The sequence below is a fragment of the Oncorhynchus keta genome, chromosome 20, assembly GCF_023373465.1.
Source record: "Oncorhynchus keta strain PuntledgeMale-10-30-2019 chromosome 20, Oket_V2, whole genome shotgun sequence".
In the NCBI taxonomy this organism is placed as follows: domain Eukaryota; kingdom Metazoa; phylum Chordata; class Actinopteri; order Salmoniformes; family Salmonidae; genus Oncorhynchus; species Oncorhynchus keta.
The window spans coordinates 8,279,839-8,306,218 of NC_068440.1; the positions used below are offsets into that span (position 1 = coordinate 8,279,839).

At 44.4% G+C, this 26,380-nt stretch overlaps 2 protein-coding genes across 7 annotated transcripts in view; one reads left to right on the top strand and one right to left on the bottom strand.

Annotated features, from left to right (window-relative positions):
- Positions 1-1,589, bottom strand: part of LOC118399284 (cell division control protein 42 homolog) — a 15,345-nt gene extending 13,756 nt beyond the window's left edge. Inside the window, exon 1 of one of the 2 annotated variants that reach the window (XM_035795255.2) lies at positions 1,440-1,589. The gene's annotated coding sequence lies outside the window, so the exon portion shown is untranslated. Of the gene's footprint in view, positions 1-1,343 lie in introns of both variants that reach the window. The other variant, XM_035795256.2, reaches the window with a different exon arrangement.
- On the top strand, positions 305-26,326 carry LOC118399283 (gamma-enolase-like). 5 transcript variants are annotated; one of them, XM_035795253.2, is made up of 13 exons: positions 305-551; positions 5,409-5,592; positions 13,883-13,968; positions 14,164-14,259; positions 14,367-14,425; positions 14,813-14,882; positions 15,043-15,176; positions 15,406-15,628; positions 18,663-18,860; positions 19,794-19,995; positions 22,007-22,115; positions 22,283-22,341; positions 25,669-26,326. In XM_035795253.2, exons 3-13 carry the CDS (start codon positions 13,884-13,886, stop codon positions 25,736-25,738), a joined length of 1,305 nt encoding a protein of 434 aa, XP_035651146.1. In that variant the 5' UTR covers positions 305-551; positions 5,409-5,592; position 13,883; the 3' UTR covers positions 25,739-26,326. The 5 variants fall into 5 exon arrangements, with proteins under 5 accessions (XP_035651146.1, XP_035651143.1, XP_035651144.1 ...); XM_035795250.2 differs by lacking the exon at positions 305-551 and adding an exon at positions 1,426-1,567; XM_035795251.1 differs by lacking the exon at positions 305-551 and adding an exon at positions 1,548-1,686.
- Positions 26,327-26,380: the final 54 nt, after the last annotated feature.

Here is a 26,380-nt window from a genome sequence, read left to right on the forward strand (position 1 = left end):
AACAAGTGGTAAGAATTCCAACCATCTAGATCGCTCAAGTGCACACAATAGGCTGTCAGACAACGTTCACAGCACAAGGCCCTGTGACCAGTATGTTGCTGAGCAACGACTCATATTGTTAAATGCGCTACATGGTCAATACGCTTTCTGCAATGGCCGTATAGCATTTACTTTAATGCGGCCTCCGCAGAAGTCAGGCCAAACATATTTTTTTGCGCGTCATGTAGCAGCGCAGAGCTGTTGTCAAGGAAGTGACTTTGTATTGATACAGGACCTCCCGCCCTCACCTAATCATGTCAATGCGGAGCAATACCGAGCCCTCCGCATTGTTACACAATTTGAGAGGCCAAGGCGATGCGGAACAGAGTGCCTCCAGAGGCCCAGGAATTGCGTCACACCACCCATACGGCTCCGCCGACCACACTTTCAGGACAAGCATAAATAGTCTCTTAGAGCAGAGACAAGACCATCTCGTCATTATATAGAGTATCTCTTATTTACATCAATGAGGGTCTTGTGATTATTTTGACGGTTGGGAGAGTATGACATAAGTAATTAACATCAATGCTAGTTCTAAATGCTTTCCAACAAAAACATACGAAACAAAAAAAATGTGACAATGTATCAGACTTAACGTTATTAACTATCACACGAGGATTGCAGGCAAGCAAACACTGGGGAATAGGCTAGCCAACATCTAACGTTAAAGAAGCAAGTTATTTTCTTAAAAAAACGTTATTTACTGTACCATAACATGCATGGATAATATGGGCACAATTATAGCTAGCTTACTAACCAACTTTTTTGTAGCACGTTCAAACCTTTCTAATTGCTACATTGTTGCTTACTAGCTACTGTTAGCTAGCTGACGTTAAGGTTACTGGCTGTCACTTCCGCATACAATGTTCGAGGTAAGGTGATGGTAGCAAGCGAACTAGCCAATAAAAAAGGGGGAAAAAACACATGTAAAGTTTTGAATCATACTAAATCTCAACTAGAGCTTGCCAAACCGACTAAACAGAGCGTTTTATATCTGGCTAACGTTACCCATCATAGGTCGCTAGGCTAACGTTAGCTTGTTAGCGAGCTAAATCCCAGACGAGGCCTGTAAAACCGTTTCGCCTCAAACATTTTCAGTGCCATGTATTTTTTTTTAAACAATGAAGTAAAGTAAACAGAAACGAATGCTATTTTCCCAAGCTGCTATGTAGACACATAGCACGTAACGTCAACTGGTTAAAAACAACAATCAAAAGATAGCTAACGTTCTTAGCAGCTAACTTTAGCAAGCTGGTTAGCTAGGTGTCAACTGCTAATGCCGTTGTTTAAAAATTAATACATACACTAAGTTGTTCCAAATGTAAATATGTACTCTTTCTACATAATATACATTTTGCGATTTATCTCAAATCAGACATAGATTACAAAAGTTTCGCTACCGTATCAATCCAACACAGGCGTTGTCACATCCGGGATTCATACACATGATCACAGTAAAGGAGGCGTTTCATTCAACACAGCCTCCAATATTCTTGAGGTTCATCTGTGGCTCATCATATGGCAACTAGTGAGTATATCTCCTACATTTTATCTACCCTCCCATTTAGTTATATAAGAAAATCTAGAGAGCCAAAGAGAGAGACATCCTCCAAAGAGACTACCTACATACATTGTCCTTGGCAAGTGGTGAGACAACCTTGAAAATCTTTTATTAGGGCAGGTAGGTGATCTTCAATGGAGAGGGATTGACATTGGCAAAACGTTTTTCACTAAACATAATTAATCAATCTGCAGTATTGATTTACTGATCAGTGCACATTGAGAGTCTGTAAACGTTCAGGTTCAGAGCAAGCCCGGAACTGAGTCATGCCACAGGAGATTTGAGCTAGGTGAGGCGAGTAAGCACGACTGAATGTTATTCTAGCAGGAGTGAATAACGCATTTTTTTTAAACAGTGGGTTACTTGTGAGCATAGCACATTTTGGGGAGGATCGCTTGCCTGGCAATCCAGATTCCTTGTTCCGGACAAATGCTAGGCCACACCCACACAAGTAGTTTGGATCTCCCATAGAGATAGTTCATAGAGATAGATAGAGGACACATTTTTGTATCTGTGACATTATATCATCTGTGACAGCATGGGCTGTCACATCTCCATTTTAAAGTAGTTATTTTTCTTCTTAACTATTGGACCATCAAATCAAATCTTATTGGTCACATACACATGATTAGCAGATGTTATTGTGAGTGTAGCGAAATGCTTCTGCTTCTAGTTCCAACAGTGCAGTAACATCTAATAAGTAATATCTAACAATAACACAACAAATCTAAGTAAAGGAATGGAATAAGAATATATAAATATATGGATGAGCAATGATAGAGCGGCATAGGCTAAGATGTAATATAATACAGTATATACATATGAGATGAATAATGCAAGATAAGTAAACATTATTAAAGTGGCATTATTGAAGTTACTAGTTCCATTTATTAAAGTGGCCAATGATTTCAAATCTGTATGTAGGCAGCAGCATCTCTGTGTTTAGTGATGGCTGTTTATCAGTCTGATGGCCTTGAGATAGAAGCTGTTTTTCAGTCTCTCATTCCCAGCTGTGATGCACCTGTACTGACCTCGCCTTCTGGATGGTAGCGGGGTTAATAGGCAGAGGCTCGGGTGTTTGTTGTCCTTGATGATCTTTTTGGCCTTCCTGTGACATCGGGTGCAGTAGGTGTCCTGGAGGGCAGGTAGTTTGCCCCTGGTGATGCGTTGTGCAGACCGCACCACCCTCGGGAGAGCCCTGCGGTTGTGGGTGGTGCAGTTGATACAGCCCGACAGGATGCTCTCAATTGTGCATCTGTAAAAGTTTGTGAGGGTTTTAGGTGACAAGCCACTTTTTTTCAGCCTCCTGAGGATGAATAGGTGCTGTTGCGCCTTCTTCACCACACTGTCTGTGTGGGTGGACCATTTCAGTTTGGCTGTGATGTGTACGCAGAGGAACTTAACTTTCCACCTTCTCCACTGCTGTCCCATTGGTGTGGATAGGGGGGTGGTTCCTCTGCTGTTTCCTGAAATCCACGATCATCTCCTTTGTTTTGTTGACATTAAGTGAGAGGTTATTTTCCTGACACCATACTCCGAGAGCCTCCACCACCTCCCTGTAGGCTGACTCGTCGTAGTTGGTAATCAAGCCTACTACTGTTGTGTCATCTGCAAACTTGATGATTGAGTTGGAGGTGTGCATGGCCACGTAGTCATGGGTGAAGAGGGAGTACAGGAGTGGGCTGAGCACACACCCTTGTGGGGCCCCAGTGTCGAGGATCAAGCGAGGTGGAAATGTTGTTTCCTACCTTAACCACCTGGGGGGCAGCCCGTCAGAAAGTCCAGGACTCAATTGCACAGGGTGGGGTTGAGACCCAGGGCCTCAAGCTTAATGATGAGCTTGAAGGGTACTATGGTGTTGAATGCTGAGCTATGCAATGAACAGCATTCTTACATAGGTATTCCTATTGTCCAGATGGGATAGGGCAGTGTGTAGTGTGGTGGCGATTGCAAAGTCTGTGGACCTATTGGGGTGGTAAGCTAATTGAAGTGGGTCTAGGGTGACAGGTAAGGTGGAGGTGATATGATCCTTGACTAGTCTCTAAAAGCACTAAATGATGACAGAAGTGAGTGCTACTGGGCGATAGTCATTTAGTTCAGTTACCTTTGCATTCTTGGGTACAGGAACAATGGTGGACATCTTGAAGCATGTGGGGACAACAGACTGGGATAGGGAGAGATTGAATATGTCTGTAAACACACCAGCCAGCTGGTCTGCGCATGCTCTGAGGACGCGGCTAGGGATGCCATCTGGGCCGGCAGCCTTGTGAGGGTTAACACGTTTAAATGTCTTACTCATGTCGGCCACGGAGAAAGAGAGCCCACAGTCCTTGGTAGCGGGCCATGCTGGTGGCACTGTATTATCCTCAAAGCGGGCAAAGAAGGTGTTTAGTTGGAAGCAAGATGTCGGTGTCAATGACATGGCTGGTTTTCCTTTTGTAGTCTGTGATTGTCTGTAGACCCTGCCACATACGTAAATAATACATTAAAAAAAAGCAAAATACTGCAAAGTACTAGAAGGAAGGCAAGGCAGCCCTCTCTGTCGGCGCTATTTTGAGCATGATGACCCGATTGGACATGATTCCAACCAGGTCATCTGGAGGGATCAGTCAATGAAGCTAGAAGTCCCACTCAGTTGACTACATTAAAATGGTGGAAGCCCTCAATGGCGCTGCTGTTACTAAAATAGATTTTTGGCTACTTGAGGCCTCTATAATTCTCTATGGTAACCCCCAACACTTCACCAGAGAGGAAGAGGTGAAGTGAGAGGGATAAATGGACCCAAAATCTATCTTTTGTTGGTCTTCTCCAGCAGGTGGGTTTTTTTTTTCTCGCTCACCATGCAAGGAGTTTTTGTATTGCAGTTGATGAGAGTGTCGAATTTGATCACCAACATGTTTTTTTCCTATACCCCGCCTATTTTTACAATTTATCTTAAAGGTGCATTCGCCGTTTCCTGGTGGCTAAAATTCTAAGTTTGCCTAATTTCAGTTTGTGACAAAACAACCAATGTGTAGACAGTCATTGTACCATCTAAACCGCTCTAAAAATATATTTTCAGTAACCAAAAATATTGTATTTCCAGCTGTTTGAAGATGACGAAATTGAATCTCAAGCGCAGGAAGCATAGAAATAGTGCCCATAGAACAGCTCTACCGCGTCTTAGACTTGCTTTCAATGAGAATAACAGATCTATAACTCACATATCTACGTGTATTTGGTTGGTCGCACCCAAAAAGTTACATATTGCAGCTTTAGAATGTGATTTTAAACCTTACCCTAAACTTAACCATACTGCTAACCTTTTGCCTAACCCCAACCTTAAATTAAGATCATAAAGTACATTTTTGTTTTCATGAATTACTGAGATATAGCCCATTTTGGGACTTTGTGGCTGTGCTATCTAGTGGAAACGGGGTAAAGCGGCAGTATGAAAATTTGTCATAGGCTTTGATACTCTGATTGGTTAGAGACAATCCAATCTCTGACGACTTTGTTTTCTTACAACACCCTTCGTTCCCTTTCTCACCACCAACAACTTCAACGATGGCAGTCTCTGACTAAAGTATGTAGCGAAAACAAATTTAGTGTGAGTCATCAGGAGAATAGCAGGGATGGGGCATGAACCTGCAGCTACAAGACAAGACTGATACCTGTCCTGTACCTACCATAACATTCAGAACTCTTGATGCATTATAGAATAGATCTTTATTGTGCATTTTCTCAAGGGCACAATGGCAGTAGGTGGCACCTGAGGTCTAAATGCCATCTCCCTCTCTCTCTCCACTTTTTTTCTTGTCTGCCCTAGGATTCAAACCGGCAAGCCTTCGGGTACTGGCCCGACTTTCTAAGCTTGAGGCTACCCATGCCAACCCATACAGGATTGCTGACATACAGGGACGCTACATTAGGTTGGACTCTCTCAGGCAGCAATGGGAAGATGACCACAAGAGGGCACTGAAGTATGGGAAGCTGTGTGGTAGCAGCAAAGGGTGGGTACAACAGTCTCCAGACTACACACTCTGTCCAATAGTCAATAGTCTCTAAAGTGGTGTCCTAAGCTCTCCTTGTCACCTTTCCTACAGTGCCTTCGGAAAGTATTCAGACTCCTTGTCCTTTTCCACATTTTGTTACGTTACAGCTTTATTCTAAAATTGATCAAATAAAAAAATCCTTAGCAATCTACACACAATACCCCATTATGACAATGTGAAAATAAGTTTTTAGAACTTTTTTGCAAATGTATTACAAATAAAAAATATAAATATCTTATTTACAAAAGTATTAGGACCATTTGCTATGAGACTTGAAATTGAGCTCAGGTGCGTCCTGTTTCCATTGATCACGCTTGAGTTGTTTCTACAACTTGATTGGAGTCCACCTGTGGTAAATTCAATTGATTGGACATGATTTGGAAAGGCACACCTGTCTATTTAAGGTCCCACAGTTGACCATCTATGTCAGAGCAAAAACCAAGCCATTATGTTGAAGGAATTGTCCGTAGCGCCCCGAGACAGGATTGTATCGAGGCACAGATCTGGGGAAGGGCACCAAAACCTTTCTGCAGCATTGAAGGTCCTCAAGGACACAGTGGCCTCCATCGTTATTAAATGGAAAATGTTTGAAACCACAAAGACTCTTCCTAGAGCTGTCCGCCCGGCCAAACTGAACAATCGGGGAAGAAGGGCCTCGGTCAGGGAGGTGACCAAGAACCCGATGGTAACTCTGACAGAGCTCCAGAGTTCCTCTGTGGAGATGGGAGAACCTTCCAGAAGGACAACCATCTCTACAGCACTCCACCAATCAGGCCTTTATGGTAGAGTGGCCAGATGGAAGCCACTCTTCAGTAAAAGCCACATGACAGCCCGCTTGGAGATTGCCAAAAAGCACCTACAGGACTCTGACCATAAGAAACCACATTCAAAGAACAAGATTCTCTGGTCTAATGAAACCAAGACTGTAGTGCTTGCTTTGTCATTATGGGGTATTGTGTGTAGACAAACACAACAAGACAGTCGTGAAGATTTCAACAAAGCCTATCCTCGAAAAGTTGTACAGCTGCCACACCTGCCTGTTATGGCAACTGCTCGGCCTCCGACCGCAAGGCACTACAGTGGGTAGTGCGTACGTCCCAGTACTTCACTGGGGCCTTGCTTCCTGCCATCCAGGACCTCTATACCAGGCGGTGTCAGAGGAAGGCCCTAAAAATTGTCAAATACTCCATCCACCCTGTCATAGACTGTTCTCTCTGCTACCGCACAGCAAGCGGTACCAGAGTGCCAAGTCTAGGTCCAAAAGGCTTCTTAACAGCTTCTACCCCCAAGCCATTAGACTGCTGAACAGCTATTCAAATTGCCCCCCTTTTACACTGCTGCTACTCCCCTGTTTATAGCCTCACTACTGTTATTTTACTGCTGCTCTTTAATTATTTGTTACTTTTATTTTTTACTTACCTATTTTTTTACTGAACACATCTTTTTCTTAACTGCACTGTTGGTTAAGGGGCTCGTAAGTAAGCATTTCACTGTAAGGTTTACACCTGTTGTATTCGGCGCGTGTGACAGAAACTTTGATTTGATTTAGATTGATGTGGGAGGGGGAAACTATTCAATCAATTATAGAATAAGGCTGTAACGTAACAAAATGTGGAAAAAGTCAAGGGGTCTGAATACTTTCCCGAAGGCAGTGTATATCTGAACTGATTTAAAAGAACTAGACAAGCGACAGCCATTGGCTCATAGACCACATCCACCATATTGCTTTTATCAATCCAATTTCCAGATCACAACGAAGGATACAGAGACAGGAGGAGCAGGAAGCCGCTTTAGACCCCTGATATGAAGGCACAGTTCAAGGCAGAAAACAAACGAGAAGGACATAAGACATCTGGACAATGTGGAGCTAGTGTAGTGTATCTGATAAATGAGGTAGTATAGGAATTCTGCAGTCCACACATTTTCCGATACACCTGCAAACAAATCTACCCATGCATAGGCCTACACACTGAACAGCTGTTGGCACACCCCTCTCGTCATCCAGAATCCACCTATAGAATGTAATGTGTCCGTGAATCTCGACATGAATCTGGAAACGATAGAGGATGGTTAGAAGCTAGAGCGTTAACGCCAATGCATTAACACACACACACACACACACAATGCCCTAGGAGAGGAGTCCATGCAGACTCCCCTCACTGACACACTGGCTCTCTGTCCACTGGCCTCCCATACATCCCTGTGCCTCACCTGACATCTGCACCTACTCTGGCTCCCTCTCTCCTCACAAATGACAGACACACACACATACAGAACAACCTCACATTCACACTCCCCACACAAACATTGCAATAGGAAATGAGAGGAAGGAGGATGGGACAGGAGCAGCTGTGTGGACTGAAACAGAGGTTGGAGAAACAGAGGTGTGACCAGAGGGCGGAGGAAATGTTGTCAATCAACCATGATTAAAATAGCAGTTGGATAGAGGCACTTTCCCTGTACAGTTCTCTCTCTTTCTGAGTGAGATGGGTGTCAAGGACATTGTTGTTGTTGTATTGCAAAGATAATCCCATTTTTACTTGGCCATTTAATTATAGAATTATATATCTCTCACTCTCCTCTGTCTAGGCATACACACCCACACCACACCACGTACATGCATGCACAGGAATGCACACACACACAAATGCACATACACAGGAATGCGCACACACACACACGTGCTCCCTAGTGGCGCAGCGGTCTAAGGCACTGCATCTCAGTGCAATAGGCATCACTACAGTCCCTGGTTCGATTCCAGGCTGTATCACATCCGGCCGGGATCGGGAGTCCCATAGTGCGACGGACAATTGGCCAAGTCTGGCCGGGGTAGGCTGCCATTGTAAATAAGAATTTGTTCTGAATAACTGACTTGGCTTGTTAAGTAAAGGTTTGATTTTTTGTTTTTTAAGAGTAAAAATAAATAAATAAATGTGCACCCAAACACACACACGCTGTTTCACCCTGTCTGTCTGTATAACCATCATGCAGTCCTAAAACATTCAACTCTTCCAGTACTCAGCAAATTGCCATTTTGAAGGGCATTACTTTTCATGGATGGTTTTGAGTATAGGCACATCTTAAAGCAAAATACATTTCAAATGCGTTGATATTTCTTAACGTGTAATTGTTCTCTTACAGTTTACAAACATTTTTCAAACAACAAGATAATAGTAGTCATTTCGATATATACTATAGAATGGGGAATACATTCATTGTTTCCAAATCCACTTTGATGCTGTAACAGTGCAACATTACCGTTCACCGTTTAGTGCCTATACAGTTAGTCATATATAAGAAGTGGTATACGCTGTAGGTGCATCATTGCTGAGCCAGTGTTTAGTATAGATGATGCAATGGTGTACAGTATATGAACGGTGCCTTGTATACCGACGACACAGCCTTTACAGCATCATGAAAGAAAGAGACAGATGAGAGGTAACGAGAGATGAGAGAGGTGAGAGGGACAGAGGTAACAAGAGATGAGAGCGGGAAAGAGATGAGAGAGAGCGAGAAGGGGGTAGACAGACCACTTCTTCCTTCCCCTCTATCTTTTACAGCTGATTTGCAGTTCAAAAGGCGGCACCCCATCTTTTTCTCTCCAATCCACCTCTCCTCGGTCCCTCTTTCTATCTAATAAATCAACCCTCCCCACTCTCTTCCCTCTTTCTGTCTAATGAATCAACCCTCCCCACTCTCTTCCCTCTTTCTGTCTAATGAATCAAACCTCCCCACTCTCTTCCCTCTTTCTGTCTAATGAATCAACCCTCCCCACTCTCTTCCCTCTTTCTGTCTAATGAATCAACCCTCCCCACTCTCTTCCCTCTTTCTGTCTAATGAATCAACCCTCCCCACTCTCTTCCCTCTTTCTGTCTAATGAATCAACCCTCCCCACTCTCTTCCCTCTTTCTGTCTAATGAATCAACCCTCCCCACTCTCTTTCCTCTTTCTGTCTAATGAATCAACCCTCCCCACTCTCTTTCCTCTTTCTGTCTAATGAATCAACCCTCCCCACTCTCTTCCCTCTTTCTGTCTAATGAATCAACCCTCCCCACTCTCTTCCCTCTTTCTGTCTAATGAATCAACCCTCCCCACTCTCTTCCCTCTTTCTGTCTAATGAATCAACCCTCTCCACTCTCTTCCCTCTTTCTGTCTAATGAATCAACCCTCCCCACTCTCTTCCCTCTTTCTGTCTAATGAATCAAACCTCCCCACTCTCTTCCCTCTTTCTGTCTAATGAATCAACCCTCCCCACTCTCTTCCCTCTTTCTGTCTAATGAATCAACCCTCCCCACTCTCTTCCCTCTTTCTGTCTAATGAATCAACCCTCCCCACTCTCTTTCCTCTTTCTGTCTAATGAATCAACCCTCCCCACTCTCTTCCCTCTTTCTGTCTAATGAATCAACCCTCCCCACTCTCTTCCCTCTTTCTGTCTAATGAATCAACCCTCCCCACTCTCTTCCCTCTTTCTGTCTAATGAATCAACCCTCCCCACTCTCTTCCCTCTTTCTGTCTAATGAATCAACCCTCCCACTCTCTTTCCTCTTTCTGTCTAATGAATCAAACCTCCCCACTCTCTTTCCTCTTTCTGTCTAATGAATCAACCCTCCCCACTCTCTTCCCTCTTTCTGTCTAATGAATCAACCCTCCCCACTCTCTTCCCTCTTTCTGTCTAATGAATCAACCCTCCCCACTCTCTTCCCTCTTTCTGTCTAATGAATCAACCCTCCCCACTCTCTTCCCTCTTTCTGTCTAATGAATCAACCCTCCCCACTCTCTTTCCTCTTTCTGTCTAATGAATCAACCCTCCCCACTCTCTTCCCTCTTTCTGTCTAATGAATCAACCCTCCCCACTCTCTTCCCTCTTTCTGTCTAATGAATCAACCCTCCCCACTCTCTTCCCTCTTTCTGTCTAATGAATCAACCCTCCCCACTCTCTTCCCTCTTTCTGTCTAATGAATCAACCCTCCCCACTCTCTTCCCTCTTTCTGTCTAATGAATCAACCCTCCCCACTCTCTTCCCTCTTTCTGTCTAATGAATCAACCCTCCCCACTCTCTTCCCTCTTTCTGTCTAATGAATCACCCTCCCCACTCTCTTCCCTCTTTCCTAATGAATCAACCCTCCCCACTCTCTTCCCTCTTTCTGTCTAATGAATCAACCCTCCCCACTCTCTTCCCTCTTTCTGTCTAATGAATCAACCCTCCCCACTCTCTTCCCTCTTTCTGTCTAATGAATCAACCCTCCCCACTCTCTTCCCTCTTTCTGTCTAATGAATCAACCCTCCCCACTCTCTTCCCTCTTTCTGTCTAATGAATCAACCCTCCCCACTCTCTTCCCTCTTTCTGTCTAATTAATCAACCCTCCCCACTCTCTTCCCTCTTTCTGTCTAATGAATCAACCCTCCCCACTCTCTTCCCTCTTTCTGTCTAATGAATCAACCCTCCCCACTCTCTTCCCTCTTTCTGTCTAATGAATCAACCCTCCCCACTCTCTTCCCTCTTTCTGTCTAATGAATCAACCCTCCCCACTCTCTTCCCTCTTTCTGTCTAATGAATCAACCCTCCCCACTCTCTTCCCTCTTTCTGTCTAATTAATCAACCCTCCCCACTCTCTTCCCTCTTTCTGTCTAATGAATCAACCCTCCCCACTCTCTTCCCTCTTTCTGTCTAATTAATCAACCCTCCCCACTCTCTTCCCTCTTTCTGTCTAATTAATCAACCCTCCCCACTCTCTTCCCTCTCGCTCCTCTTTTCTCAGCGTCTTTTTGTGAGTCATCCTGTCATCCCCTCCCTCTTCTGTCACACATTTGACCCCCACCCTCTGTTTTCCTCCTCTGCTCTCCCCCTCTCTCTTTCTCCCCCTCCCTCTCTCTGTTTCTCTCCCTCTCTCATCCTTCTCTCCAGTATTTTCTGGCTTTCCCTGTTAGGCGGAAACACACAAACGGCAGGTAAACGATGGAACATCCTCATTCTCTTCTCTCCCACTCTCTTTTCTTCATTCTCCAGGCTGTCATCCCCTGTTTTATTATTCCTGCATCTTGTATTGATTGCCTCCCAGTACCAGAGATGTGCTGGGTTGGAGTAGGTGGCGGTGATGATGAGGGTGATGATGCTGCTTGCTTAGTTCTGTATGTGAGGCATTACGGTTGTGTATGCTAACTAATGTGCCAGCCCTGCCTGGCTCTGGGTTCAAGGTGTTATATTGATTCACTGTGAGTGTGTGTGTGTCAGTTTTGTATTAGAGCATTTGTGTCTGGGTTCTATGAAGTTGCCTCAGTGCATGATCTGTGTGTGTGTATGGAGAAAATGTGATTGTGTTTGAGCTAGTATGTGTGTGTGAGAGGCAGGGAGAGGAAAGGAGAATCTCTACACGTCTGTATGTGTGCCCGAGAGACGGTGAAGGGGAGGGAGAGAACCTTGAATGTCTGTATCAGTATGTGTACAAATGTGTGTGTGTATATATGTACAGTGAATGTGAGAGAGAGGAAGAGGGATAGTGTCAACGTCTGCAAAAGTGTGTGTGTGCCATGCGTTAAACTGCTCTCCATGTGTCTGTGTTGGCATGTGTGCAATCTGTGCCACTCCTGCGAAAATGATCCTTCTGCATCCCTCTCTCTCTCTCCCTTCCTGCTCTCCTTTTTACCCAACCGTCCCTCTCTCTCTCTCCCTTCCTGCTCTCCTTTTTACCCAACCGTCCCTCTCTCTCTCTCCCTTCCTGCTCTCCTTTTTACCCAACCGTCCCTCTCTCTCTCTCCCTTCCTGCTCTCCTTTTTACCCAACCGTCCCTCTCTCTCTCTCCCTTCCTGCTCTCCTTTTTACCCAACCGTCCCTCTCTCTCTCCCTTCCTGCTCTCCTTTTTACCCAACCGTCCCTCTCTCTCTCTCCCTTCCTGCTCTCCTTTTTACCCAACCGTCCCTCTCTCTCTCTCCCTTCCTGCTCTCCTTTTTACCCAACCGTCCCTCTCTCCTCCTCCATCCCTCCATCTCTGAATCTCCTCTCTTCTTCAGCCAAAAGGAGGGATTTAATGATTTATCTCTCTTTCTCCCCATCGCCTCACCCCTCCCTCCCTCCCTCTTATCACGCTGTCCCTGGGTATTTGTGCTGAGCGCTGCAATCTTCAGGAGGTGCGGTGTGGACATGGGTGTCCTCATGCTGCACACTGCTGGGAGGGAGGGGTTATATAACTTTCAGCTGCATTCATATATATGAGCCACGATACTGGATGGGGCTGATTGGCTGAAAGTGGATAGGGATTTATGCATATTGTGGCACCATTAAATCACAAGCATTTAAATGAAGAACATAAGGTTAAATACATTCATAGTCGCTGAAAGGTACGTAATACCACAAACACCACAAACATTTCAGTGCAAAACATACAGCAACGTTGATACATTTTTACACGGTAATGGCTGACAGAATGAGGGGGGTTGTCATGGAGCTGTAAGTGTACAAGGGCTTATTATTCAGTGCACAATATTTCAGTTGCTGTAACATTTCAGTCTTTCCGTTAAGACCGGAGATTATATAGCTGTGCAGTTCTGTAGGCATCCAGGTTATTTTGTTAAGTCCAATAAGTGAGCAATTAGCAACAAGGACTGTCAGAGACCTAGTACTATTACTAAGGGACATTATAATGACATCATATGGTACAGCATAGGGCAGGGATGGGCACTGGTCATGAGGAGTCGCGGGTCTGCGTACCCACATCCATACCAACACATAAATCCTAGCCTTTTAGCCTGTGGATTTCTGGGTAATGCTTGACATGGTGGGCGCAGACAGTCCAATCTTGACCAATGGCGGTGACGGATTCCCTGTGTCTCGTGGAGTCGTGGGCCAAGTGACTAGGAACCATGTCGTCGTTTCGCTCGAGTCACCGACCGTCCACAGATTCCACACCTGATAGCCACATAGTGTCTGAGTGAGCCATGTTTTAGCATCATGGGACTTAGAATAGATTTTAGTCTGGTCCTTTTATCGTGGTAATAGCTCCATCTGACCTCCTGGTAAGATCTATTCAATTCCAACTGCACATGGGGAAACTCTTTCATATATCATGATGGTTTATAGCAACCGTAATGTCACTCTGCACACTTCGTTTGCACGCCCATTATGCACTTCCTTACTGTATGTGCAAATGCAATGGTAAAAATAGAGGCACTTGATCTCTCTCGCTTTCTCTCCCCCCTTCTCTCTCTCCTCCCCCCTTCTCCCCCCCCCCTTCTTTCTCTCTCTCTTTCACAGGATGTCGATTGTCAGCATCGTTGCGAGGGAGATCCTAGACTCCCGGGGAAACCCCACTGTGGAGGTGGACCTGTGCACAGAGAAAGGTGACCCCTCTCAAGCCTGTCTACAAAGCATAGTATCGCACTGTACAAAGAGCCTTATGATTAGCCAAAAGCTACAATAAAATTCTTAAGAGCGTCGCTGTCCAAGGCCTCGTACGATTTCCCGGATCATTCCCCTCTAACGTCACTCTCTCTGTTGCCATCTCTTACACCTCCCTCCCTCTCTCTCTGTCTCAGGTCTTTTCAGGGCTGCAGTGCCCAGTGGAGCGTCCACAGGCATCTATGAGGCTCTAGAGCTGAGGGATGGAGACAAGACCCGCTACAGGGGCAAAGGTTTGTTTGTGTGTGTGCGCACGTGCATCTAATGCTGGAGTAAACAGAATGATGTTTGTCCCTCCTTCCCCATCTTCTCTCCCATCTGCCTTGTTTCTCTGCTCTAGGTGTGCTCAAGGCAGTGGGCCACATCAACGACACTCTGGCTCCTGCTCTCATAGCATCGGTGAGTTGGGGACTGTGATTTGGACGTGTTTTGTCAGCTAGGGTGACAGTCATCATGTTTTCGTGTGAGTGCATATTGATTTGCAGATGAGAGAGACATTGGGCTGCGGCTGTAGAACGTAGATATGGAAATAAGCTGAACATCTTGCAACTCAATGATGTTGTACCTCTGATTCTATACAATCCAATCGGTTATATCTATGATATGTACTTTTGAGGGTTTGGCTCATAGGTGGCTGCAAATATGAGATATTTCTTGTGTGCAGATATGTCGCGGGTCATCCATCCATTTGTTGAATTAGAGAATTGGTCCCCGATTGACTTACCAATATAATGAACGTTTTAATATGCTTATAAATGAGTTGTGTAAAAATGACGTGTCCCATAGGGTATCAGTGTTGTGGAGCAGGAGCAACTGGACAACACGATGATTGAAATGGACGGCACAGAGAACAAGTGTGAGTCTCCCGGTTCCTACCAAACAAACAGATCAGATGTGTCAAGATGTATCCCCCAATCAATTCAGGTCCACCATCAACTGAGAGAATGGGCTTTTGTCTGAACCCGGATATTGGTAGACCTTTTTGAAATTTGTCACATTTCCTTCCTCGTCGACAGCTCAGTTTGGTGCTAATGCTATCCTGGGAGTCTCCCTGGCCATTTGCAAGGCTGGTGCAGCAGAAAAAGAGGTCCCCCTGTACCGTCACATCGCTGACCTGGCAGGAAACACAGAGCTGGTGCTGCCAGTTCCAGTAAGATACTACTTATATAACGGTTATACCAGAGAAGGTGTAGCAGGAGCATAATAACAATGATTCAACACTGAAACAGTCATTGTGTGAATGGTTTTACCATAATGGTATGTATGATAAAAATAACAGATGCTGTATATGAAAAATATATAGGAAATTAGAAACTGTACCAGTATCTGCCGAACATGGGTATTGGCCTAACTGCTAATTCCCCTTATCTCCTTCCCAGGCGTTCAACGTGATCAACGGAGGCTCCCACGCAGGCAACAAGCTAGCCATGCAGGAGTTCATGGTACTTCCTGTCGGGGCGGAGTCTTTCAGGGACGCGCTTCGGGTGGGCTCCGAGCTGTACCACACGCTCAGGGGGGTGATCCAGGAGAAGTACGGCCAGGACGCTACCAACGTGGGCGACGAGGGGGGGTTCGCCCCCAATATCCTGGAGAACAGTGAGGGTAAGTGCAGCAGAGTTAATTTAGAAACACAGTCTTGTGACCTGTAAGAGCAGTTGTCACCCTCGGTCTACAGGGATTTTATAGTTGATTTAATGGTTAAAACGTTGGATTACCCGAGCAAGACATCTCCGGTACAAATCCAACCATAGGATATCCATGGCACTTCACCTCTATCTTGGGTCATGTTCATTACGTACCAAACACAAGAAAGCAGTATGGACTACTCCGTTTTTGTTTTCTGTTTCAAAACATTTTGCTGTGTGCCCCATTGAACACGACTCTGGTAACACTTTAACCAGGGTTTAAATGATACATGCTCTTGGGGGTAGGACTGTTGCACCGTTTAGTCACGGTAATTAGGCTTCTCCAAGCTCGAATGCTGCTGATGGTCATTAGTAGCCCACCAAACTTGCTAACTGCCTGGTACTCAGCACTCTACTGTCCCTCTAAACCCTCTGACATCAATGCAAATGCCATCGACTATCTAATCAAACACTTAATGAGAGCTCATGTTGCTCAACATTTCTATAGACGACGCAATTGCGTTAGTAATGGCCTCTATTAAAAAGAGGAGAATCCAATCAGCTCGGCCTACTATGTTTATTTCTCAACTTTCCTAATACTAAGCACCATTGCTTATCTCTACAACAGGAGTATAGCCTACCTAGATGGCATGAAAATGAATCAAGGCAAACGCAGTCCTCCATTTGCTATTTAACTAAATTCACATATATATTATTTAGTATATGTAAAGACAAGATTATATCAATAATAGTCTGATGGGTGATATTAGCCTATCACTTGCGAATTACTGTGATAATGATATATTATCACTTGTGAATGATGCCCAGCGTAAGGCAAGAGACAATGCCCTTTTTTGTGCATCTTTGTGTTATCATAGTTGCACACCTCTTGTAACCTAGCCTATATGTTTTGACAAGGTTTGTATCACAACTAAAGTGACCAAATAACTTCTTAAAATGAGGCACATTGATCTGCTTTATAAGGAGTGTAGAGCCTAACTGGCATAAACATAAGCAGCACGTGAGTTTAAAGTTTGGGGAAGGTAATTTTCACCATAAAAATGCACCTTTATAATAAAAGCATTACATGCATAATCACATTTTGATAATGCTGTTTTCCCGCTAATGCTTATAGCCTACTGTCGTGTACACATTGCTGCGCTTATAATGTGAAGAAATAGCCAAATGTTTTTATTTTATTTAACCTTTATTTAACTAGGCAACTCGGATAAGAACAAATTCTTATTTACAATGACGGCCTATCCAGGCCAAACCAGGACAACGCTGGGCCAATTGTGCGCTGCATAACATAATGCCATGGAATTCGAAGACAATCTTGTCTGCTAAAGTAACTAATGTAGCCCACAGCCATTTGGCATAGCCAGATGAGGACCTAACATAAGGACAACTGCTATGCTATTCTGTTCTTCTGAAATAGATGAAATTGTCTTCATATTATGTTTCTTTAGACCTGTCTAAAATAAATACTGGATTTATTGTGAATGTGTAGGCTATATTACATGGATTTATTGTGAATGTGTAGGCTATATTACATGGATTTATTGTGATGGTGTAGGCTATATTACATGGATTTATTGTGAATGTGTAGGCTATATTACATGGATTTATTGTGAATGTGTAGGCTATATTACATGGATTTATTGTGAATGTGTAGGCTATATTACATGGATTTATTGTGAATGTGTAGGCTATATTACATGGATTTATTGTGAATGTGTAGGCTATATTACATGGATTTATTGTGAATGTGTAGGCTATATTACATGGATTTATTGTGAATGTGTAGGCTATATTACATGGATTTATTGTGAATGTATAGGCTATATTACATGGATTTATTGTGAATGTGTAGGCTATATTACATGGATTTATTGTGAATGTGTAGGCTATATTACATGGATTTATTATGAAGGTGTAGGCTATATTACATGGATTTATTAGACTTTTTAGAATGTAGATGTTCCAAAGGTCTGCATCAGTGGCTTGTGGAAGCCAGGAGATACTAAATGTGTTTGTGTTAATTAACGGTCAATTACTGCGAGACCGACAGTTATTTCCTTGTCAATCACCGGCTGACGAAATTCCGTGGCGACCACAGTCATAGTTGGGGGCACTGAGAATAGTGGACTGTACCAATATTAATATTTTGGTTGCCCACATTCTTGTATGGGCATTTACACCAATAGACAAATCGTTTCACCCACAATCTAGTCTTTGCTGCGATGTCTATGGGACAACAGCAGCAATACATCTAAAATAGTGTTCGAGATAATCATAAATCCAAGGTGGTATGCTTTAATGAGTTTCCAACCTGCCTCTGGTACAGTGTCTGCCCATCTGTATGTTTGTCACAACGTGTCCTCCTCAAGGCTTTCTTCTCTCACATTTCCCAACAGCCAAGGCAATGTGTATCAGCTGGTCTGTGTGTGTGTGTGTGTGTGTGTGTGTGTGTGTGTGTGTGTGTGTGTGTGTGTGTGCGTGCGTGTGAGCGTGCGTGTGAGCGTGCGTGTGAGCGTGCGTGTGAGCGAGCGAGTGAGTGAGATAACTCTGGGCCTTGGGGAAAAAGTGATGCCGCGATCCCACTATTGAAGAAGTAGCTAGGTGTGACAGGAAGTCGAAACCCTGGCAAGATCAAAAAGAAGTGTGAAAAGCCTAAAGGACTGTCAGCTGTAGGCTCTTAGAATATATTTTGCTCTGTAGTATCTCTCAAGCATCGAGAACAGAATGGTGTGTGTAGTCTTGCAACCTTTCTGACTCACTCTCGACCATCACTCTAGCCTGGATACTTGACTATTTCTGCATTCAGCAACATAGCAGTATCATGTCACCAAACAAGCAACAAGACAAGTAGGCCAGAGCAGAAACAGAGTGGTTCACAGGCTAGGTAGAGTCTACCCTTACAGCCTTCCTCTCTCGTTTTCTACCTCCGCCCAACACTTATCTTTCTTTCCTCCCATCTCTCCCCTCCCTCTTTCCGTCTCTCCCCTCAGCGTTGGAGCTGATAAAGACAGCCATCGAGAAAGCGGGCTTCACGGATAAGGTGGTGATCGGGATGGATGTGGCGGCGTCCGAGTTCTACCGCGAGGGGAAGTACGACCTGGACTTCAAGTCTCCTCCGGACGCTGACAGGCACATCAGCGGAGAGGAGCTGTCAGACATCTACCAAGGCTTCGTTAACGACTACCCAGGTAGGCAAACAGTCACTTGACACCTATTGGATTCCTAATTCAATCTGACATGAATTTGATTTATTGATTCATTTTATTTGAGATACTAAAAAATACACACAGTGCATCATAAAAAAAAAACTAGACAGGGATAACACAAAAAAAAGTAAATGGGGTCCCTCGACTGATTCAATTTGTTTAAATTCAATTCAAATCCATTCAATTCAATTCAATTATAGAGGCAACTCTGTCGCAGCCGGCCGCGACTGGGAGGTCCGTGGGGCGACGCACAATTGGCCTAGCGTCGTCCGGGTTAGGGAGAGTTTGGCCGGTAGGGATATCCTTGTCTCATCGCGCACCAGCGACTCCTGTGGCGGACCGGGCGCAGTGCACGCTAACCAAGGTCGCCAGGTGCACGGTGTTTCCTCTGACACATTGGTGCGGCTGGCTTCCGGGTTGGATGCGCGCTGTGTTAAGAAGCAGTGCGGCTTGGTTGGGTTGTGTATCGGAGGACGCATGACTTTCGACCTTCGTCTCTCCCGAGCCCGTATGGGAGTTGTAGCGATGAGACAAGATAGTAACTACTAATAATTGGATATTACGAAATTGGGGAGAAAAAGGGGGTGGGTGTATGGTTTATACCTGTGTATATCCTACACTTACCAGTGTGGGCTGTGCGCAGGTATGGACAATATACCCACTATTTATGGGGAAAAAATGTAAATAGAAAGTATAGAGGCAACAGGCTGATCCTACATTTACATTCAAAAGAGAAGTTCAAGGTCATATCTACCTTCACGTTGAAAGATCCCACGACACATTTCCTCTTACAACACTATGGCTGTCTACGACTTTGCTCCCTATAGAAAAACCTCCGTTCCAAACCATGACTGAGTACATGTCCTAACTGAGTGTGCACTCCACTAAACCCTTCTCCCCTTGTCCTCTTTGTAGTGGTGTCCATCGAGGACCCGTTTGATCAGGATGACTGGGCCGCCTGGTCCCGCCTCACGGCTTCCGTGGGCATCCAGGTTGTCGGGGACGACCTGACGGTGACCAATCCCAAGAGGATAGAGAAGGCTGCCGAGAAGCGGGCCTGCAACTGCCTACTGCTCAAAGTCAACCAGATCGGCTCTGTCACTGAAGCCATCCAGGCGTAAGTGACCCACATCACATGACCCCACATCACATGACCGGTCAATAAATCACTTTGATATATAGATGTCAATCATCAAGCCAATCTGTCAATCTCAGTCACTAGGCCAAGCTAAGTTGTCCTTGAAAAAGAGATTACCTGGTAATATATAGGAGAAACACTACGATGATCTATAACAAGGTTATGTAGCCCTTATGACGTAGGTAGGGTTCAAGTAAAGTGTGACGTCAGTCATGCACATTTATGTAGCCGTCAGTCATCAAGTCTGTCTCTTGGCCAGGTTGGGAGTCCTTGAAAAAGAGATGCCAATCTCAATGGCAGTTACCTACTTAAGTAAAAGATCATTTAATTAAGAAAATAATGAGCTTTATTTTTTACATTCGTATGATCATCAATCAGCCATATTGAATATAGCCAACACTTTACTTCCATCTACAGTGGGGCAAAAAAGTATTTAGTCAGCCACCAATTGTGCAAGTTCTCCCACTTAAAAAGATGAGAGAGGCCTGTAATTTTCATCATAGGTACACTTCAACTATGACAGACAAAATGAGAAACACAATCCAGAAAATCACATTGTAGGATTTTTTATGAATTTATTTGCAAATTATGGTGGAAAATAAGTATTTGGTCACGTACAAACAAGAAAGATTTCTGGTTCTCACAGACCTGTAACTTCCACTCGTTACCTGTATTACTGGCACCTGTTTGAACTTGTTATCAGTCTAAAAGACACCTGTCCACAACCTCAAACAGTCACACTCCAAACTCCACTATGGCCAAGACCAAAGAGCTGTCAAAGGACACCAGAAACAAAATTGTAGACCTGCACCAGGCTGGGAAGACTGAATCTGCAATAGGTAAGCAGCTTGGTTTGAAGAAATCAACTGTGGGAGCAATTATTAGGAAATGGAAGACATACAAGACCACTGATAATCTCCCTCGATCTGGGGCTCCACGCAAGATCTCACCCCGTGGGGTCAAAATGATCACAAGAACTGTGAGCAAAAATCCCAGAACCACACGGGAGGACCTAGTGAATGACCTGCAGAGTGCTGGGACCAAAGTAACAAAGCCTACCATCAGCAAGGGCATTGAAGATGAAACGTGGCTGGGTCTTTCAGCATGACAATGATCCCAAACACACCGTCCGGGCAACGAAGGAGTGGCTTCATAAGAAGCATTTCAAGGTCCTGGAGTGGCCTAGCCAGTCTCCAGATCTCAACCCCATAGAAAATCTTTGGAGGGAGTTGAAAGTCTGTGTTGCCCAGCAACAGCCCCAAAACATCACTGCTCTAGAGGAGATATGCATGGAGGAATGGGCCAAAATACCAGCAACAGTGTGTGAAAACCTTGTGAAGATTTACAGAAAATGTTTGACCTCTGTCATTGCCAACAAAGGGTATATAACAAAGTATTGAGTTAAACTTTTGTTATTGACAAAATACTTATTTTCCACCATAATTTGCAAATAAATTCATTAAAAATCCTACAATGTGATTTTCTGGATTTTTATTCTCATTTTGTCTGTCATAGTTGAAGTGTACCTATGATTAAAATTACAGGCCTCTCATCTTTTTAAGTGGGAGAACTTGCACAATTGGTGGCTGACTAAATACTTTTTTGCCCCACTGTATATACTTGTCAAATGTTACAACACTCATAGCCATCAATCATTGTCATTTTACAGCTATCCATCATCTATAACTGTTCTCATCAATCTTGGCCGCAAGTACAGCCAACAGTCATTCAAAGTCGTTCAATTAAAATGTATTAATATAGCCATCATTCATACATTTACTTTAATCTCCTTTTAGTACCCTCATGCTTATTCTACTCTTACACTCTCCCTCTCTTTTGTCTCCGAGCCCCCACCTTTGTTTTTTTTTTTTTTGTTTCTCTCTGTCTGTCTGTCTGTCTGTCTGTCTGTCTGTCTGTCTGTCTGTCTGTCTGTCTGTCTGTCTGTCTGTCTGTCTGTCTGTCTGTCTGTCTGTCTGTCTGTGTGTCTCAGGTGTAAGCTAGCCCAGGCCAATGGCTGGGGGGTGATGGTCAGTCACCGTTCAGGAGAGACAGAGGACACTTTCATCGCTGACCTGGTGGTGGGGCTCTGCACTGGACAGGTACACACTCACTCACTCACTCACTCACTCACTCACTCACTCACTCACTCACTCACTCACTCAGACATGTGGAGCATCCCATACAGAAGACCCCAACCATTATACAAATCTGACCACAACATTGTATTGCTTTCACTAAATCTGTTCTAATTATGTATCTCTCTCAGATTAAGACAGGAGCCCCATGTAGATCTGAAAGGCTGGCCAAGTACAACCAGCTCATGAGGTCAGTGGTCAAACATGATCCTCTTTAGCTATCCCTCCAAATTGTACTCAGTGGCTTCTATTGCTTCTTGTGAAAGCATACTGCACCTCAAAACCATAAATCATCATCTTTCCATAATAAATACTGCATCGGAAAGGAATGATAATATACTTGTATGTGTATTATTGCATGTACAGTTGAAGTCGGAAGTTTACATACACCTTAGCCAAATACATTTGAACTCGGTTTTTTCACAATTCCTGACATTTAATCCTAGTGAAAATTCCGTCTTAGGTCAGTTAGGATCACCACTTTATTTTAAGAATGTGAAATGTCAGAATAACAGTAGAGAGGATGATTTATTTAATATTTTATTTCTTTCATCACATTCCCAGTGGGTAAGAAATTTACATATACAATTAGTATTTAGTAGCATTGCTTTTACATTTTTTAACTTGGGTCAAACGTTTCGGGTAGCTTTCCACAAGCTTCTCACAAGTTGGGTGAATTTTGGCCCATTCCTCATGACAGAGCTGGTGTAACTGAGTCAGGTTTGTAGGCCTCCTTGCTCGCACACGCTTTTTAAGTTCTGCCCATAAATTGTCTATGGGATTGAGGTCAGGGCTTTGTGATGGCCACTCCAATACCTTGACTTTGTTGTCCTTAAGCCATTTTGCCACAACTTTGGAAGTATGCTTGGGGTCATTGTCCATTTGGAAGACCCATTTGCGACCAAGCTTCATGACTGATGACTTTTATTTATTTTTATTTAACCTTTATTAAACCAGGAAGGGCTAATTGAGATTTAATCTCTTTTTTAAGAGCGTCCTGGCCAAGATAGGTAGCACCGAGTCATTACAAAAATGACAGACAAACAACATGAAAAACTAGTAAAAACCATAGAATGGGATCTTGAGATGTTACTTCAATATATCCACATAGTTTTCCTGTCTCATGATGCCATCTATTTTGTGAAGTAGGTTTCACACATCCCCACGTGCTACACAAGCATGCATGAACATGTACTATAGCTGTACTATGTAGAGACCAACAAGCTCCTGGTCAACAATCCCTAAAAGGAAGAATAGGAGTAGGACAACGTTGCTCCTAGACACTGATCTGAGGTCAGTTTCACCTTCCTCCCTCAATGGTTCAAGGTTAGTACTCAGTTACAGTAAACTGAATCTAGTCCTGTATCTACATACACTGCTCAAAAAAATAAAGGGAACACTAAAATAACACATCTTAGATCTGAATGAATGAAATATTTTTGTTAAATACTTTTTTCTTTACATAGTTGAATGTGCTGACAACAAAATCACACAAAAATGATCAATGGAAATCAAATTTATCAACCCACGGAGGTCTGGATTTGGAGTCACACTCAAAATTAAAGTGGTGAACCACACTACAGGCTTATCCAACTTTGATGTAATGTCCTTAAAACAAGTCAAAATGAGGCTCAGTAGTGTGTGTGGCCTCCAAGTGCCTGTATGACCTCCCTACAACGCCTGGGCATGCTCCTAATGAGGTGGCGGATGGTCTCCTGAGGGATCTCCTCCCAGACCTGGACTAAAGCATCCTACAACTCCTGGACAGTCAGTGGTGCAACGTGACGTTGGTGGATGGAGCGAGACATGATGTGCTCAATTGGATTCAGGTCTGGGGAACGGGCGGGCCAGTCCATAGCATCAATGCCTTCCTCTTGCAGGAACTGCTGACACACTCCAGCCACATGAGGTCTAGCATTGTCTTGCATTAGGAGGAACCCAGGGCCAACCACACCAGCATATGGTCTCACAAGGGGTCTGAGGATCTCATCTCGGTACCTAATGGCACTCAGGCTACCTCTGGCGAGCACATAGAGGGCTGTGTGGCCCCCCAAAGAAATGCCACCCCACACCATGACTGACCCACCGCCAAACCGGTCATGCTGGAGGATGTTTCAGGCAGCCAAACGTTCTCCACGGCGTCTCCAGACTGTCACATGTGCTCAGTGTGAACCTGCTTTCATCTGTGAAGAGCACAAGGGCGCCAGTGGCGAATTTGCCAATCTTGGTGTTCTCTGGCAAATGCCAAACGTCCTGCACGGTGTTGGGCTGTAAGCACAACCGCCACCTGTGGACGTCGGGCCCTCATACCACCCTCATGTAGTCTGTTTCTGACCGTTTGAGTAGACAAATGCACATTTGTGGCCTGCTGGAGGTCATTTTGCAGGGTTTTGGCAGTGCTCCTCCTGCTCCTCCTTGCACAAAGACGAAGGTAGCGGTCCTGCTGCTGGGTTTTTGCCCTCCTACGGCCTCCTCCACGTCTCCTGATGTACTAGCCTGTCTCACCTGGTAGCGCCTCCATGCTCTGGACACTATGCTGACAGACACAGCAAACCTTCTTGCCACATCTCGCATTGATGTGCCATCCTAGATGAGCTGCACTACCTGAGCCACTTGTGTGGGTTGTAAGACTCCGTCTCATGCTACCACTAGAGTGAAAGCACCGCCAGCTTCAAAAGTGACCAAAACATCAGCCAGGAAGCATAGGAACTGAGAAGTGGTCTGTGGTCCCCACCTGCAGAACCACTCCTTTATTGGGGGTGTCTTGCTAAATGCCTATAATTTACACCTGTTGTCTATTCCATTTGCACAACAGCATGTGAAATGTATTGTCAATCAGTGTTGCTTCTTAAGTGGACAGTTTGATTTCACAGAAGTGTGATTGACTTGGAGTTACATTGTGTTGTTTAAGTGTTCCCTTTTTTTTTGAGCAGTGTATAAGACCGTAGCCAAGAGCATATTCCCACATATCCCATTCTAAACAAGCGTCGCCAAGCTAATTGCTGTGCACGCGCATGCTAACGACACACCGGTGAGAGCCAGTCAGAGCACGGAGAGCACCTGGGATCCGCTCAGTGTAGTCCCATTGGGCTCTTAGCAGGACAGGGGAAGGAGGGCCTCTTACCCAATCACAGCACCATTAGCAGCCATTATATAACATCCTGACCACTGGGTTAATGGTTCCAGTTAGGAGTTACAGATCTAGAATCAGATTGCATGACCCCCTAATAACAGCTCCCATAACCCATGAAGATCACTGGGTTAATAGTTGCAGGTGGAGGTGTATGTAACCACGGATCTGATTGCCCACCCACAGCAGCATTAACAGCTACTATAACTCCCTGATCACTGGGTTTATAGCTGCAGGTAGAAGTCACCCCCTAACCTAACCACAGATCTAGGATCAGATCGCCTGGGCTTTTACCTTGAGCAAATGGATGTCAGATTCAAATTCTGTTCACATGCATTTACCTGTTTTTTTCTTTTCCCTCCTTGTCCGTTCTGTTGGTCTCTTTAGGATCGAGGAGGAGTTGGGGGATCAAGCTCGCTTTGCAGGCTATAACTTCAGAAACCCCACTGCCCTGTGAGACCAGACAGACAGACACATCGCCGCCAACCAGATGCACCGTTACTTTGAGACACAAAGACAGATGGACAGATCAAGATATAAAGAGACCGACCGACACACACAAACGTGCACATAGACACACAAGTGTAGATATGAAGCCTGCAGGGCACCTAAGAAAGACAGGTATGAGCATCAAAGAGAAAATGAAACACACAGCGCTGTATACAAAAAAAAACAACACTCCGACTGATGGCTGACAAGGACACACTAACTACAGGCTGACTGAGAATAAAAAGAACACACGTTGTATTTTGCAGTTGTTTGCGCTCATTCACCCATGACGACACAACTGTGCTCTCCCTCCTTCGTCCTCTTCTCCACTTTCCTTTCCTGGCTCTGCAGTCATCCCTCGTTTTTGTTGTTTCTTGGTTACTTCAAAAGGCTCTCCTGGTGTTACTATGTTTGCAGGAATTGGCCTGTTCCTCCATGCTGGTCCCCGTTTCCTCTGCCTACCTTTCCTTTGGTTTCTCTGGCAGCAGAATTGCTGTGTTGAAAAGCCTGTCGTGAAAGGACATATGTGAAATAAAATGGTAATTTACAGTTTCAACCACTCTTTAACAAATCTAGGATCGGCTTACAACCGCCCCCGCTTTTGTTATAC